This window comes from Oryx dammah, unplaced genomic scaffold (genome assembly GCF_014754425.2).
Source record: "Oryx dammah isolate SB20612 unplaced genomic scaffold, SCBI_Odam_1.1 HiC_scaffold_9, whole genome shotgun sequence".
NCBI lineage: Eukaryota > Metazoa > Chordata > Mammalia > Artiodactyla > Bovidae > Oryx > Oryx dammah.
This window is the reverse complement of record NW_024070193.1, coordinates 16,268,298-16,286,207: the sequence shown is the minus strand read 5'-3', so window position 1 is coordinate 16,286,207 and position 17,910 is coordinate 16,268,298. Positions and strand designations below refer to the sequence as shown.

The 17,910-nt window shown below is 44.3% G+C and overlaps 1 protein-coding gene across 3 annotated transcripts in view; it reads left to right on the top strand.

Annotated features, from left to right (window-relative positions):
* Positions 1-17,910, top strand: part of ARHGEF3 (Rho guanine nucleotide exchange factor 3) — a 306,250-nt gene that overhangs the window by 146,875 nt on the left and 141,465 nt on the right. For all 3 annotated transcript variants that reach the window (XM_040246414.1, XM_040246415.1, XM_040246413.1), the window contains one exon: positions 17,122-17,184. In XM_040246414.1, the coding sequence (XP_040102348.1) occupies positions 17,122-17,184 (63 nt within the window). The remainder of the gene's footprint in view (positions 1-17,121; positions 17,185-17,910) is intronic.

Genomic DNA, 17,910 nt, shown 5'->3' with positions numbered 1-17,910 from the left:
TTAAGCCAACTTTTTCACTCTCCTCTTTCACTTTCATCAAGAGCTTTTTAGTTCCTCTTCACTTTCTGCCATAAGGGTGGTGTCATCTGCATATCTGAGGTTATTGATATTTCCCCCAGCAATCTTGATTCCAGCTTGTGTTTCTTCCAGTCCAGCGTTTCTCATGATATACTCTGCATAGAAGTTAAATAAGCAGAGTGACAATATGAAGCCTTGACGTACTCCTTTTCCTATTTTGAACCAGTCTGTTGTTCCATGTCCAGGTCTAACTGTTGCTTCCTGACCTGCATACAGATTTCTCAAGAGGCAGGTCAGGTGGTCTGGTATTCCCATCTCTCTCAGAATTTTCCACAGTTTATTGTGATCCACACAGTCAAAGGCTTTGGCATAGTCAATAAAGCAGAAATAGATGTTTTTCTGGAACTCTATTGGTTTTTCCATGATCCAGCAGATGTTGGCAATTTGATCTCTGGTTCCTCTGCCTTTTCTAAATCCAGCTTGAACATCTGGAAGTTCATGGTTCACGTATTGCTGAAGCCTGGCTTGGAGAACTTTGGGCATTACTTTACTAGCGTGTGAGATGAGTGCAATTGTGCGGTACTATGAGCATTCTTTGGCATTGCCTTTCTTTGGGATTGGAATGAAAACTGCCCTTTTGCAGTCCTGTGGCCACTGCTGAGTTTTCCAAATTTGCTGGCATACTGAGTGCAGCACTTTCACAGCATCATCTTTCAGGATTTGAAATAGCTCAACTGGAATTCCATCACCTCCACTAGCTTTGTTCGTAGTGATGCTTTCTAAGGCCCACTTGACTTCACATTCCAGGATGTCTGGCTCTAGGTGAGTGATTGCACCATTGTGATTATCCGGGTTGTGAAGATCTTTTTTGTACAGTTCTTCTGTGTATTCTTGCCACCTCTTCTTAATATCTTCTGCTTCTGTTAGGTCCAGACCATTTCTGTCCTTTATCGACCCCATCTTTGCATGAAATGTTCCCTTGGTATCTCTAATTTTCTTGAAGAGATCTCTAGTCTTTCCCATTCTGTTGTTTTCCTCTATTTCTTTGCATTGATCGCTGAAGAAGGCTTTCTTATCTCTTCTTGCTATTCTCTGGAACTCTGCATTCAGATGCTTATATCTTTCCTTTTCTCCTTGGCTTTTCGCTTCTTTTCACAGCTATTTGCAGGGCCTCCCCAGACAGCCATTTTGCTTTTTTGCATTTCTTTTCCATGGGGATGGTCTTGATCCCTGTCTCCTGTACAATGTCATGAACCTCATTCCATAGTTCATCAGGCACTCTATCCGTCAGATCTAGGCCCTTAAATCTATTTCTCACTTCCACTATATAATCATAAGGGATTTGATTTAGGTCATACCTGAATGGTCTAGCGGTTTTCCCTACTTTCTTCAATTTGAGTCTGAATTTGGCAATAAGGAGTTCATGATCTGAGCCACAGTCAGCTCCTGGTCTTGTTTTTGTTGACTGTATAGAGCTTCTGTACAGTCACAGACTCCTCCAACCGTGGGATTTTCCAGGCAAGGATACTGGAGTGGGTTGCCATTTCCTTCTCCAGGGGCTCTTCTCAACCCAGGGGTTGAGAAGACACTAACAAGTCTTGAGAAACTCAGGGCTGTTTTCATGACTAACAATAACAGAAAGATGAGTAAAATTATTCACCCTTAGTTTCCCTTCCTGGCTTCCAGGCCTTCCCTGATGGCTCAGACAGTAGAGTCTGCCTACAATGCAAAGACCAGGGTTTAATCCCTGGGTTGAGAAGAGGCCCTGCAGAAGGAAATGGCACCCCACTCCAGTATCCTTGCCTGGAAAATCCCATGGTTGGAGGAGCCTGACAGGCTGTAGTCCTGGGGTCACAGAGTTGGACATGAGTGAGCAGCTTCACTTTCACTTTCTCTTCAAATAAACTGAGAAAGAAAATTACTCCAGTACAGTTCTCATCCTTATAAATGGGAAATGATGTCAACAATCATGTTCATGGACACTGGCCAATCAGAACAGTCATCAGGTACTGTGTGGGAGACTTGTGGGAAGGGAGAACTTGAACGTTTAATGAGGAGGGCCCTTTAGGAGCTCTCACTCCTCATCTATCTCCATCTGTGCTCGGCTGGCGTCATCCCATCACTGAAATGGCATCTCAGCTGTTCCTCCTCTGAGAAACCTCCCTGACCTCTCTCTCTAATAGCTTCACCCCTCACCCCCTTTGATAGGCTTTCCTATTACCCTGGTTTACTTTCTTTATAATTCTTGCTGTTGTTCAGTTGCTAAGTCATATCCAACCCATGAACTGCAGCATGCCAGGCTTCACTGCCTCCCAGAGTTTGGTCAGACTCATGTCCATTGAGTTAATGATGCCAGCCAACCATCTCATCCTCTGCCACTCCCTTCTCCTTTTGCCTTCAATCTTTCCCAACATCAGGGTCTTTTCCAATGAGTTAGCTCTAAGCATCATGGGGCCAAAGTATTGGAGCTTCAGCTTCAGTCCTTCCAGTGAATATTCAGGCTTGATTTCCTTTAGAATTGACCGATTATTACTCTTAGTACACCTTAAAACTAGCTTTTTTATTTGCTTATTATATTATAATATCTATTCCCTCCGAGGGCAGGGGCTCTATCTATTTTGTTAACCAATTTATCTCCAGCAGCTTGCACAGTGCCTGGCATCTAATAGGCACTCCATAAAATAGTTATTGAATGAATGAAACTTTAGAGTGAAGGTCGTTCATCTGAGTCTCATTCCTGGATTTTCATTGCCAAAAAATAAAAAAGAGGAATATTGTGGGTCACAGAATCAAAAATGGAACTCTATGGATAACACATCTTGTGGTTTAGTCTTCATGAAAAGAAATTCTACAGCTTTATATGCACTGTTTGGGAGCTAGTGGGTTTATTTGTTCATGTAAGTCAATCAACACACATTTATTGAGCTTTCTATGTGTTGGACTAGGCCTTAATAATGTCCAGCAAAGTTCTAGACATGAAAGAATTCTACTGTTAGTAAAACATGGATTTCCTGGGAAATGGATTACATGTTGGATAAATGTGCTTTGATTCTGCAAAATCCAGACGTCCATTTCAGACTTCAGGATAAAAATGATTGGGATGGGCTTTGAAGCAAAAAATCAGGATTAGAAAATTTAGCACAAAGTCCTTCCCCCTCCCTGCAGCCCCCTCTGTGGCTTAGCACTGCTCCTGCTTTTTGCTCAAAACTTGTCAGGACATGATGGTGCTGCTGGAGGAGGGCTACCCTGAATACCTGCCTGTCCCTGGTGTTCGGGGCCCTTTACCTCTCGCCTGCAATTTGGTCTTGTGGTGAGGCCCTCCTCCCCTTTCAGACACAGCTGCAGAAGGAAAATGTCCCTGTTAATCACAGTTGACATCTTTCCAGACACCGCATCAGGAATGGTAACTGGCTTTCACATTACTGTTCTGACAGGTTCTCTGCAGACTATTGCCAGGAGTGTTTTCTCAGGTTAGTCAAGACTAGTCTGAAAACTGGTGGTCTGCTTTGTGCTAATGACGCTAGTCAGACCAGGAGAGGGATCCAGTCCTTCCAGAGGCCACATTTTGCAGAGCTCCAGTGAGAAACATTGTTGGCATATTCAAGTACATCATTTTGAGAGGAGGGGAATTATCTGTTACACAGTTATTTTCCTTTTAGCTGTTTCTTTCCTACTGAGAAAAATCTTAAAGAATAGGCAGCTTCTTGTGAGAATTTCAAGTTTTGTTTGGAAGAGAGCTAAATATTTTGATCAAATAATCCTTAAATTATATTCTTCTGAAGCCTAAGGGATTGTGTTCCAGCTAATGCCCAACCAAAGTCTGCTGAAGTACCTAGGCAGACTCACTCCCTTTTAGATGCTCAGGGGCTTGCAGGCACCAAAAGTTAGCAGATACTGCAGAGTTGAGCCCTGAGGGCCTGAGGGCTCTTGGAGTTGGGCACTGGGTGAATATCAGATGCCTGCAAAAGGAATGTTTATGGGCTTGTTTTTGTTTTTGAGGACAGGGGAAAGTGTACAGGTTATTTGTGAACTTCTTTTATTTTACTTTTGGCAACTTAATATTTAAAACTTATAGAAAAGTTGCAAGTCTAGAAAAAGATACTCCTGAATACCTTTTACACACTTCACTGATTGCTTAAGTTTGCTCTCTCTGTATCTCTTTGTCTCTGTATCAGTCTTTCTCCATAGATACATGCTTGCATGCTAAGTCGACTCAGTCATGTCCAGCTCTGAGGGCTATGGACTGTAGCCCACCAGTCTCCTCTGTCCATGGGATTCTCCAGGCGAGAATACTGGAGTGGGTTGCCATACTCTCCTCCAGGGGATCTTCCCGACCCAGAGATTGGACCCAAGTCTCTTGGGTCTCCTGTGCTGGCAGGCAGGTTCTTTACCACTAGCACCACCTGGGAAGCCCCTCTCCATAAGTAAATAGATAGATTTGTTGTTGTTCAGTCGCTAAGTCGTGTCCGACTCTTTGTGACCCCATACTGACTGCAGTATGCCAGGCTCCTCTGTCCTTCACTATCTCTTGCAGTTTGCTCAGATTCATGTCTGTTGAGTCAGTGATGCAATCTAACAACCTTATCCCCTGCTGCCCCCTTCTTTTCCTTTCAATCTTTCCTGGCATCAGGGTCTTTTCCAATAAGTTGGCTGTTTGTGTCACATGGCCAAAGTATTGGAGCTTCAGCATCAGTTCTTCCAATGAGTATTCAGTGTTGATTTCCTTTAGGATTGACTGGTTTGATCTCCTTGCAGGAATAGAAGGAATTCTCAAGAGTCTTCTCCAATAGCACAATTTGAAATCATCAGTTCTTTGGTGCTCAGCCTTCTTTATATAAATGTGTGCATGTGTGTGTATACATATGTATTAAATAAATGTATATATTATATATTTAAATAAATATATATTATATAATTATATATTTAAATAAATTTATATATTACATATATATTAAAATTTATTTTATACATTTATATATACATATATATGTATATACTAAATACCTACAAGAGTACTTATTTTATACATTTATATATACATGTATATGTATATACCAAATACTTAACTATGAAAGTAATTACAATTACTTTCACACAAGTATAATTGTCAGAAGAAGAAAGTTTAACATTGGCAAAATATATTAACTCCTCCACCATTCATTTTTAAAGTTTGCCAACTGTTACAATAATGTATTTTATAGCTGTTTTTTTTTTTCCCCCCTGGTCTAGAGTCTGGTTCAGGATCATGCACTGCACTTATTGCCACTTGTTCTTTGGTCTCCTTTAATCTGGAACAGTTCCCCAGGCCTCTTTGGTGTTTCTTGATTTTGACTTTTGAAGAATAGAAGCCACTTAGGTTGTACAGTTTCCTTCTCTGTGGGCCTATTAGATGTTTTTTCATGACTAGATTCAGAATTTGCACTTTAAAAATATCTAAAGTGATGGAAGAATGCCTTTTTTAGGCTGTGCATTTATTTTTCACAGTTCAAGAGGTTTGGAGGACCAAGATCGAGGTGCTGATCTATATGGTGTCTGGCAAGGAGCTTCTTCCTGATTTGCAGACAACCTCCTTTCTGTGTCCATAAATGACAAAGAAAACTATCTTCTCTTTTATGTCTCTTCTTATAAAAGCACTAATCCCATTCATGAGGGTTCTGTCCTCACCACCTAATCACCTCTCAAAGGTCCCACCTCCAGATACCATCACATTGGGAGTTAGGGCTTCAACAAGGGAATTTGGGAGACTCAAACATTTAGTCCGTAACAGGAGAGGATCAGGCGCAAATGCGGGTCCTCATCAGACAGTATCAGGGAGGTCTGAGCCTTCGCCTCCACAGTTAGTCTTAATGAAGCCTCTGGACTGAGGCTCTGGCTATTAAATAGGAGGTCTTCTCAGTCCTTTCTGTGTCTTGCCAGGGGACAGCCATTGCAAAGGTCATTCACCTTTAAATTCTTCCCAGCTTTATCTTTAAAAACTCATGTAAAATGACATTCCATTCTTGTTAAAGTATATAAGTAAAGGCTTACCTGGCTTCCCACAAAGTCAGGTTGATGGACCGTTTTTATTCTGTGGCTTTAACCCGCCTCCTATTCCACTGCTCAGTTTTAGAAGCACAGAGTTGTGTTCAGCTTGTCTTAGGTTCAGTACTCTAGAAGTAGACCTGGATACAAGTGCGAATAGTTTATTTGGTCACCAGAAACACACTGGTGAGGGACTGAGGAAGAGAAACAGGGTACAGGATGTGATCATGAACAGGTTAGCTCTGAGAACACCTGGGGTTCAAACCTGCTGGGGACTTCTGGGAGACTGCATGAAACTTTGCTGCATGATCGACTCAATCTGGGGAGCTTCTGCAAACTCCTGATGTTCAGAATCTGCAGATGGCAAGAGCCAGTCCCTGGGAGCTTTTTAAACTCCTCTAGTGTTTCCAGTGTATGGTCAAAACTGAGAAGACTGTATTTCAGAGTTGTCCCCTCAAGCTTTAGGAAGCTGGAGTGTTTACCTGCCAACTGCAGTTCATCGCAGGTTGAGGGCTGCTCCTGGTGATATTAACAGCCAAGCATTTCTGGCCTGTAAAAAGCTGAGGCATGCCAGGGAACAGTGATTGCCCAGGGAGCATGAGCCAACAGTATCAGCTACTAGCTGGATATGATATCAAATCCTGGCTTTGTCCAAGCACTCTTAGAGCAGTTTTAATCATGTCATTTAAGCTCTTTAAGCCTCAGTTTCCTTCTCCTGGTTCAGACGGTGAAAAATCTTCCTGTAGTGCAGGAGGCCCAGGTTCAATCCCTGAGTCAGAAAGATCCCCTAGAGAAGGGAATGGCTACCCACTCTAGTATTCTTGCCTGGAGAATTCCATGTACAAAGGGGCCTGGCAGGCTACAGTCCATGGGGTTGCAGAGTCAGACGTGACTGAGTGACTGAACACTTTTCCTTGTATATAATAACTTCTTTGTCCAAGCTGTGAGGATCAGATATAATATATGGAAAGCACCCAGCATGCAGTGAATTCTTAACAGATCTTTGTTTTAAACCCAGCAAGTGGAAAGAGGGAGGGGAGGAAGAGGCTACTTGAAGCATCCAGAACATGCCATAAAGCAATGCAGATTGTGAGTTCTAATCTGATTAGATAACACCAAATAGTTCTACTAGGGAAATTTTTCTTTATTTAAAGGAATGCTATGATGAGTTGTCAGGATATACACAGTGGCTAAGCAGGTGCAACCCATTTCTCTAGCATGTTCCACCTCTGCTGTGTGTGCCAAGTTGTCCCCAGGACTAGTGGATGCAGAAACTGGTAGTTGAAGGGAAACAGCTCTTCCTATAGATAAACGCCTGGCTGCTAGTATTTGGGGGCACTACTCAGGAATGCATGGGGGGTGCTGTGGTTGTAAAGGTATTACCAGCACTGAGGGCTGTCCTGATAGGAAAAGGCAGGAGTCCCAAGTGAAGAAGTGAGAACTCTCCTTGTAAAATCAGATTCCCAGTATTATCATGGGCAATAAGCACATTTGAGTCTGAATCGTGCAGTTGGACCATCTGAGTTCCTTGGTTATGTGGGGTAATTCTCTAGAAATTAAGCAATTATTGGGACATTCCCTAAGCTATATGAGTTTCTATTTTTGTTGATAAGGGCTTCAGACAGTTCTGTGCGGGAATAATTTTAATACATAAGAGTGCTTTATGTTGGTAAAAATAAGTGAATTAGCAAATAACAGAGGACCCGGGAGGCACCGGTGATAACAGCGTATAATGAACCACAGATTGTGACTAAGCCACTTCAGTGCCTTGAGAGCAGAAGGAAACAATAGAAAACGATTACAGTGATCGTTAGAAGGCTTGCGGGGAAAGTGCCCTGTTTAATTAGGTTCTGTGCTTCTTGTCAAATTCCATCGTTGTCAACCTTTATGAATATGAGCCTCCTTTCCCACCTCAGATGGGTGCGCATAATGGAGTTTGTCTGGAGCAGTCTATCTGGAAAATACACTTGCCAGTGCTCTGCCCTGGACAGACAAGTTTTCTGTCTTCTCTCCTGCTCCTTTGACCTTGACTGTTTGGAGAAAAAAGTGGCCTGTAAATATTCACGGGATGATCGTGAAACTGGCTGCTCTCGATTGTCAGGGCTGGTGGTGACCCTGGCAGGTTGTGACACCTGATGGTGACCCCTGACCTCTCATCTGCCTGGTTGAACATCTTTTCCTTCCCATGGGAGAGGAGGACCTTTCCTTGGCTAATGTGACCTTATCTCTGCTTCCCAGCAAGCTAAACGCCAGGTGTTCTGGGGCCAAAATCAATCTTTGGGGCTTTTCTTGATTTGCCAAAATCAAGTCGGTGGGTACACTCTTGTACATGAGTGGAATTTTATCCATGTTTCCCACTCCCCAACCCCCACCCCGGTGCCATTCCTGCCATTACTGCTGCTACTACTAGTGATAACCAGTGCTGAGAAGTTGCTGTGTGACAGGCATTGTGGTGAGCCCTTTACTCACAATGATCTATTTGACTCTCATGATATCCTTAGTTATTTTATAGACAAGGAAACTGAGGTTCAGAGAGGAGAAATTATGTGCTTAAGGTTCTATACCATGCGGCATGACGAGGCCATGAACCTACCAAGTCTAACTTTAGAGCCCACAGTTACTGGCTGCTGCTGCTGCTGCTAAGTCGCTTCAGTCGTGTCCGACTCTGTACGACCCCATAGATAGCAGCCCACCAGGCTCCCCCGTCCCTGGGATTCTCCAGGCAAGAACGCTGGAGTGGGTTGCCATTTCCTTCTCCATTGTATGAAAATGAAAAGTGAAAGTGAAGTCGCTCAGTCATGTCCGACCCTCAGCGACCCCATAGACTGCAGCCCAGCAGGCTCCTCCGTCCATAGGATTTCCAGGCAAGAGTGCTGGAGTGGGCTGCCATTGCCTTCTCTGACAGTTAATGGCATCTGAGCACAAAACTATATATTATGTTGTGCTCAGTTGTATCCAACTCTTTGCTATGCTATGGACTGCACCCTGCCAGGCTCCTCTGTCCATGGGATTCTCTGGGAAAGAAAACTGGAGTGGGTCGCCATTTCCTTCTCTAGGGGATCTTCCTGACCCAGGGATTGAACCCACATCTCCTCCAGCTCCTGCACTGCAGGTAGATTCTTTACCACTGAGCCACCAGTTAGTTAAGATTTATTTACCAGTGGCTCAGGGAGCACCATGATTTCCAGGTTTTCAACCCCGTGAGCACATTAAAGAGTCTAGGGGAAAAAAAAGATCATGGTTCCTGGATGCTGGAGAAGGGAGGATGTTTTTTAAAATAAAGCATTAAAAATGGAGCAGGGGTTCCCCCTCAGTTTTTTTTGCTCAGCCCTGGAGCTGAGACAGAGGAGAAATGAGATGTGGATCCTCTCCTGCTCAAATGTGAGTTTAGTGAGTCAAGTTCCAGCTAAGGACAAGTACAAGAACATAAAATCCTTTTCTAATCTCTCCCTAAAGAAGGCACAGATGAAAGGCCTCATCAAAGCCTCTGAAACCACCAAAGCTGTTTGCCAGCAAAGAGATAAATCAGGAAGGTTTGAGATCTGGTTTGAATTTAATAATTACAAATGACTAATCAGGGGCCATTCGCTGTCAAGTCAGGAGCTGTACTCTCTCCACCAGTGCATTTCTGCTACTCTGGTCACTTGGTTATTAAATAGAAAAGCCCTGTGATTAAATCACAGGGCTGTTCCAACACTAATCAATTCAATCTCGGTCGTTTAAAATTAAGTCAGGCCTTGCACTTGCCCTGCCTCTGTGACAGAAGTGGGAACCACACACTGCAAACGTGACTGAAGGTATCCAGAGAGTATCCATTTATAGCCCATGTGATGTGGGTACGTAGAGGAGGGTCAGGCTGCATCCCAGGTCTCTTACTTATCATCCTGCAGGATTGCCTCCTCCACCATCTCTAATACCAACATCTTCTTTGCCTGCCTCTCAACATCCAGTAACAACAAAGCAGCAGTGATAATAGTAGTAATAGGGATTATTATAGTAACCACAGAAGCAATAATAATTATCATTTTTTAATCTCTTGCCATATGCCTGGCCCTGTTGTAAATATTTTATCTGCTTTAATCCTTCAAATAAGCCTATGATGAAGAAATCAAAGTTTATGGAAATATATCATAGACACTTTCATATCTCACACACCTGGAACCTGCCTGCCCCATAGTTCATCTTCTATAAATATTTGTTGTGTGACTGAAGTGATAGAGAACATCAGTATCTGTGATACACATCAGTTGCTGTCATAAGATCACAGCAAGGAGAAGTGATGGATCCTGAACTCAATCTGTCTCATTTATTCTCTTTGTTTCCTTGAGGTATGTAGGTAAATGTCTTATGAGCCTTTTTATATTGTTCTAAGGCACATATTGTTTTAAATACAAATTTACTTGATGTGCTTCTCTGATGGCTCAGATGGTAAAGAATCTGCCTGCCGGAGACCCGGATTCAATCCCTGGATTGGAAAGATCCCGTGGAGAAGGGAATGGCAACCCACTCCAGTATTCTTGCCTGAGAAATCCCATTGACAGAGGAGCCTGCCAGGCTCCTGGGGTTGCAGAGTTGGACATGACTGATTGACTAAGACTTTCACACTTCCCTTCACATTTTTTATATTAATTTAAATAAATCACACTTTGTTTTTAAACAATATAAAAAGAGAAGTAGCACTGGATGGTAAAAGGATCAGTGGTTTGGGAACCAGCAATGGCACGCCACTCCAGTACTCTTGCCTGGAAAATCCCATGGACGGAGGAGCCTCGTAGGCTGCAGTCCATGGGGTCGCTGAGGGTCAGACACGACTGAGCGACTTCACTTTCACTTTTCACTTTCATACATTGAAGAAGGAAATGGCAACCCACTCCAGTGTTCTTGCCTGGAGAATCCCAGGGATGAGGGAGCCTGGTGGGCTGCCGTCTATGGGGTTGCACAGACTTGGACACGACTGAAGTGACTTAGCAGCAACAGCAGCTGGTATAGAGAAAACTCCCCTCGCCAGCGTTTGCTAGTTTTGTGACCTTGAACAAATCCCTGAAGCCTTCCCACGCCTCAGTGTTCTCTGGAAAATGAGCACCACCATGCCTACTGAGGCCGGGCTGAGGAGAAGCTGGAAAGGAACAGTTCTTTAAATGATGAACACAGTGCGTGGCTCATGGCAGACACCCAGTTCCCGCACCCACTTCTCTCCACCCCCACTGTATATCTGATGGTGATTCTCCTCTGCTTCCAAGAATCAAAGCCTCAAAGCCTCAAAGGATCCCAAGATTTGGGTCTAGAGAGGGTGTAAGCTGAGCCTAATAAGAATCAGACAGGCGTATACCTGGGACCAGCTCTTCTGCAAATCCATCAGCTGAGGACAGGTAGGGTCAGTGCTCTTGGCAGAGAGCCTTACCCGGAACCACAGAAAAACACTTGTTCCCAGACCATTTACTGATGAGATTTATGTGTCTGCCTTGTGCTGTCAGAAGGTAGCCAAGCCTAAGAGGAGGTGGTCACAGAGAGGCCTGGAGAACAGTGATGTGCTGTGAAAGTGGATGGTGTCACCAGGAATGAGCCTCAGAGTCCGCCCCATCTGTCCAGAGAGACCTGTATCTCCATCAGAACTCAGATCCACATGTACAGAAGACTTTGCCCTGTTGCAGATTAACAGAGAGCCTCCTGCTCGGTTTTTGAGCCAAGAAACATGAGGTTTTTCCAGCACCCGCCTGAGAAATCCCATTGACAGCGGAGCCTGCCAGGCTCTAGAAAGCATCTCCATGAAATATGTAGCCCTCAGGGTTAAGGAATCAGACTGTATACTCTAGCCCTTTGTTCCCGTACATTCCCTTCCGTAACTGCTTTTCCTCCCTGACTCAGATAGGTGTTCAGAAAAAGGGTTCAGATGCCAGATCAGGTCGCTTACGGTGGGATTCAGCCAGCTGTTTCATTTCAGTCGGGCTGCTATCAATCCTAGACTCATCGCTCCTGAAGCACAGAGGCTGGGCGCTCATGGTGTTGCTCGGGGAACTGCATGCTTGCTGCCTAGTCATGGGTGTGCCTCACCCTTGAACAGAACTGACACGTCTTCTCCCAAGAGGAGTGAAAATCACCAGTGTTCCACTTGGACCAATGTCTGAACAGTTGTAATTTTTTTTAACTTATCTGTATAATTTAAGGAAAATAAATGCCCCTGCTGGTGAAGAAAAAGAGTCTCTGATTTGAAAAGCAAAAATCGTAGCTTGAACTTGCATGTTTTGAGTCCCCAAGGAAATTTGAGGTTGAAGAATTTTAGCCTTCAGTGATCTTTGCTTTTGAGGTTTTGATTTAATTTTGGCAGCCAGGTGGTTAGCGGAAGGGAAGGGTGTCGCCCCAAGAACACGGGCCTCCTTTATTTATTCTTTTTTTAGTCACTCATTAAGAGATTATTCATTGACCTGCTGCTCAGCACAGGACGCTGGGGTTTTAAGTTATGCACTCAAATCAGAGAGCCCAGACTACAGCACAGTCCCTGGGCTCACCCACGGCGCACTGTTTTTCATAGTTGAAAGGGAAATGGACTGTGCATTCTCCTCAGTGACTGTGACAAGAATAACAGGGTGGGTCTCTGGCTCTTCAAATAGGCTGAGAACCCATGAGACCAAGTATGTAAATGCAGGCGTTTGACACACAGAGTTCTTCCTCCCTCGGAGCTGCCCTAGGTCATCTCTCCATGACTTCTGAGCGCACGGAAAGGTGGTGCTGGGCTGGTGGGATGGGTACCCGTTTGTTCCCCTCCACCGTGCCCTCCTTCCCCGAAGTTGGATAATAGTGAAGAAGACAAACTTCTCAAAGGGAGCAGGGTCAGAAGTATGAACAAATGAAGAAATACTCTTCTGGGGGAGTTGGCTAGGTACTGGGTACTGTAGCCTGTTCTAAGAATGTGATCATGCATGACAGACTAAATCCTGCCTCTGTGTGCTTGCATCTCATGAGAAAGTCAACCCGAAAACTGAAAATTAAAGTATCCCTCTGAAGTGAGTCTCTCCTGCTGGTCTCTGTCTCTACAGCTTGTCTGAATCATTCACAGCAGAGATCACAGTCTAAAATATTTTTTGTTTTCTTTTTATTCCCAGTTAGTGGGAAGAGAGCATGCCTGGCTAGTTCACTGCTGGATCCGAGCACCCAGAGCAGGGCCTCGCACATCGGAAGTGCTCAGTGAACAGCGAATGAGCACACGACCTAGTGACCCTGTGAAGTGTTTGCGTTGGGCCCGAAGTTAAAATTGCAGACTCCTTCTGTGTTGCTGACCACGGTCAGTTAACACCCTATGCAATGGAAATTGAAAAGAACACCCACTTTGATAGTCCATGCAGTTTACTTTGTAAAACGGGTGGGTTTCTTAAGGAGATCTTTCTATCCCAGGTTAACCGGCTGTGGCTTACTTTAAAGGCCACTAAAGGACTTTTGCGGAGAAGGCGATGGCACCCCACTCCAGTGTTCTTGCCTGGAGAATCCCAGGGACGGGGGAGCCTGGTGGGCTGCTGTCTATGGGGTCGCACAGAGTTGGACACGACTGAAGTGACTTAGCAGAGGACTTTTGTCTTCTGCATTGGCTCTTGGTATGCCTAGAAGCATCTGGGGTTAGTGATGCTTAGGAGGCTGTGTTCCAACCCTGGGTGGTATACTGAGTTGGTCTGGAGAGGGCTGCCTGCCCATGAGAGAAAGAGCCTCTGTTAGTGTCCTCTCTCCTTCACTAGGGTGGAATTTGGTGGGTAACAGTTCGGTTCAGTCGCTCAGTCGTGTCCGACTCTTTGCAACCCCATGAATCACAGCACGCCAGGCCTCCCTGTCCATCACCATCTCCCGGAGTTCACTCAGACTCATGTCCATCAAGTCCGTGATGCCAACCAGCCATCTCATCCTCGGTCGTCCCCTTCTCCTTCTGCCCCCAATCCCTCCCAGTATCAGAGTCTTTTCCAATGAGTCAACTCTTCGCATGAGGTGGTCAAAGTACTGGAGTTTCAGCTTTAGCATCATTCCTTCCAAAGAAATCCCAGGGCTGATCTCCTTCAGAATGGACTGGTTGGATCTCCTTGCAGTCCAAGGGACTCTCAAGAGTCTTCTCCAACACCACAGTTCAAAAGTATCAATTCTTTGGCACTCAGCCTTCTTCACAGTCCAACTCTCACATCCATACATGACCACAGGAAAAACCATAGCCTTGACTAGACGGACCTTAGTCGGCAAAGTAATGTCTCTGGTTTTGAATATGCTATCTAGGTTGGTCATAACTTTTCTTCCAAGGAGTAAGCGTTTTTTAATTTCATGGCTGCAGTCACCATCTGCAGTGATTTTGGAGCCCAAAAAATAAAGTCTGACACTGTTTCTACTGTTTCCCCATCTATTTCCCATGAAGTGATGGGACCGGATGCCACGATCTTCATTTTCTGAATGTTGAGCTTTTTTGCTCTTGATGCAAGTGAAAGAGGAGAGCAAAAAAGTTGGCTTAAAGCTCAACATTCAGAAAATGAAGATCATGGCATCTGGTCCCATCACTTGGAGGGTAACAGGCCACTGTAAATGTGTCATGTTGACAAAATTATTGAGCCCTCACAATGGAACTGCAGCATCATGGAATTCCATAATCTAACACCTCCAGATAGCGGCGTACACCTCTGTGGCTTACAGTTTGGGTAGTACCGGGAGCCACCGTTTATCGTGCCGTTACCACGTGCCAGCCGTCGTTCCAGGCGCTGTATACGTAGCTCCTGTAATCCTCAGGACAGCCTGACCTGGTGGTTAATGGCCACTGTACAGATAAGACCCCAGCACCTCTGCCCTCTCATGGGATTTCCCAAGATCGCAGGTCTAGTTCTGTAGCCTCCCAAGGCAAGAGAAGCCAGGCTCAGGAAATGGCACAGGTTGTCCTGGGTGGCAGGGCACCAGTGCAGATATCCCTACTCTTTTACCCCAGCACACGTTACTGATTGATTGCAGCCTTCCCTCAGTTGCTGTGCTGTGAAATCCTTCTCAATACAGCACTCAAGGCGGACGCTGCCAGGCATCCCAAATGGCAAATGAGTCATAACCTGTTTGCCAAGTGTGCTTTAAATGGGGTGTGTGTGCGTGTGCATGCGTGTGTGCGTGTGTGTGTGAAGGATTTTGCCCTAGGAATTCAAATTTTGGATTCAGGGTGTTATACCGTAGCCTTGTAACTTGGGAGCCATTTGTTATCTCTCCTAACTTCAATTTATTTACCTGTAGAATGGAAACTATGCCTTGCCATACTCACCTCCAAAGTCACCATATAAATACAGGCCAATGAATTGGCTTCAATGACACTGCAGTGCCGCTTTTAATTGTAACTGAATGATAAATCAGTATGGGTCATATCCCTACACGAACATGAAGCAGCCTCCGCCAAAATGACAAGCAGCTCTCAGCATCCTCTTGGGACTCCCCCAAAGCCCATGAGTGGAGTATTTGGCTCCCTGACAATCACCAATCACACAGTGAACTTGTTAGTGAAGATTCTTGGATATTATCTCAGAATGGCTCCTAGCATTGGATCTCACCACTCAAGTGGAATGATTTACGGGATCTAGCACTCCATACTCTGTGTGGAACCATGTTAACCTTTAGGATTTGAAACATCTAGGTAGCTGGTGATGGAAAAGAGGCCCCACTCTCCTCCCCATCTGTGTCTGGCAAACTCTTAATTCACCCATCAGACCTGTTCAAATGCCTCCTCCTCTCAGAAAACACTCCCAGCCCCCACCAAGGCCAAGCTAATTACTGCCTCACTGTGCTCCAGAGCCCTCCAGCCCACAGGCTGAGTACTTACTGTGCACCAGGCACTCTGCTGCTTGCTAACACATATTACCGTATTTACTTCTCCCTCTTGGAGAATAAAAGCTTATGTTACCACCTCCACCTTAGAGTTGAGAAAGGGTGACTTAGGCAAGTGAAGTGACTTTCCCTAGGATAATTGGATCTTACTGCATTATAATCACACCAGAGTCTGTGTCTCTTACATGAATATGACAATTACGTGAGTTAATGTGAGTTCCTTAACTAGGGGAGTTGCCAATCTCGGCATTCCTGGGAGCAAACACAGGACCTGGTGCATAATAGGTGCTCAACAAATCTTTGTTGAGCTAAAGAAATAATAGAAGAGTTATAGTGAGACAGTCAAGGACAGATAAGGACTGGGTGCTTTCCAAGATCTGTGTGGGTTCACACTCATCATCTAATGGAGGAAAAAGGGCAGGAAGTGATGGACTTTGAGGGCTGAAGACTCCAGCTGTCTCTCATGCCACTCCACTGTGACCTCATACTAGGGATTCCGGTCTGCTGGCAGCTTTCTGCCAAGTAGGGGACTTAGCAAGTCACAGATTAGAGACTCGAGAAATACTTACCTGATTGGTTAAGCTAGAGATGCAGAAGAGAAGTAAATGTGTCTCTGAAGAGCTTGATTGTGTTTGCGAATGGAGTTTCTTTTCTTTTTATTCAGAGGATAATACATTTTTTCCAACCCCATAGACTTCTATGGTCATAAGTTCATTTCAAATATAGCTTTCTTCAGTTCCAGTAGTGACTCTTCCGAGTCTTGGTGTTTATGGCTCTAAAATGGGAAGGTTGGAGAAGATGTCTAAGGTTCTTTCCAACGTTCTGGTTCTGTGGTAACATCAGCACCCTGGATGAAGTTTAGAACAAATTTAACTTACACCAGTACAAAGCAGAGCTAAAAATGGAATATCTTTAAGGGAATTAGACTATTTCCAGTCTAATGTCTTCTTCCATGTTAATAAAAGCCTCAACTCTGTGTCTAAATTTCTAAGTCTTGCTATACAGAGACATTTAGAAAAAAAGAAACTATAAAGAGAAACAAACTGTAGCAGCTTGAATAAGAACAATAATGCAAACCAGTTATCCCAGAGCTTAATCATTTCCTGTTAATTTCTTAGGCTTTCTTAGAACTTGGTCTAAGGTTTTGCATAACATGGTAGAAATGAAAAGGATTACATGTGCTATTTGATTGCATTTTTTTCTTTCCTTAATCAAAGTAATAATCCTTGTTTACATTTGAACTTTGTTTTATTATTTGTTTCACAGCGGAAACGGAAGCAGAGCACCCAGGATGAAGATGCGGTTAGCCTTTGTAGTCTTGATATAAGTGTAAGTACTGTCCTTCCTATGTCCCCTGCCATGGGAACATCTCTCATCTCTGAACGTGTTTGTTAACATGCTGTGGGCTTTAGGTGAGCTTCCAGGATTCAATTACAGAGGTTGGGATCTGGGGGGAAGTGTTAAAAAAAACTTTTTTTTCATTTTACTGGAAGAAGCTGTGTGGCCAGCTTAAACTTCCAAGCCACTTGTTTATTGCTCGTGTCTTTTCTCTCATAAAATGAACGATGAAATCAGTGCATCTGGATAGAATCTAGATAAAGCCCGCTGTGCTGTGTTAGAGGCTGACTACTGAAGGTGGACCAGATGTTTGTCCCCCTGTGGAGGAAGTTGGCAGATTGGCCCAACTCAAGCAGCTGCATGGCTCAAAGGCCAGAAGTGTCTGGCAGCATGGCTGAGGGAGTGGCTTTGGTTTCAACAGCTTAGTTTGAATGAAGATTCTATACTTAGGTTTGTATGACACCTATCTTCTCCTCTGTTTTCTCATGAGGAAAAGACTTAACCTAACAGAATTGTTGTGAGGCTCACACAAAACAATAAAAGTGAGAGTACCACCCGCATAGCCTGGTACATAGTGGACACTCACCAAATGCTAACCTCACTGTATTTTCCTTTAAAAGCGGAAGTTTGCAAAAGATGTTTGAGTGACCTGGTAACTGTACTAGTGATGACAGAGGTCAAAAGCTTTCTTGGGTTTTTTCAGGCCCACATCTTTGG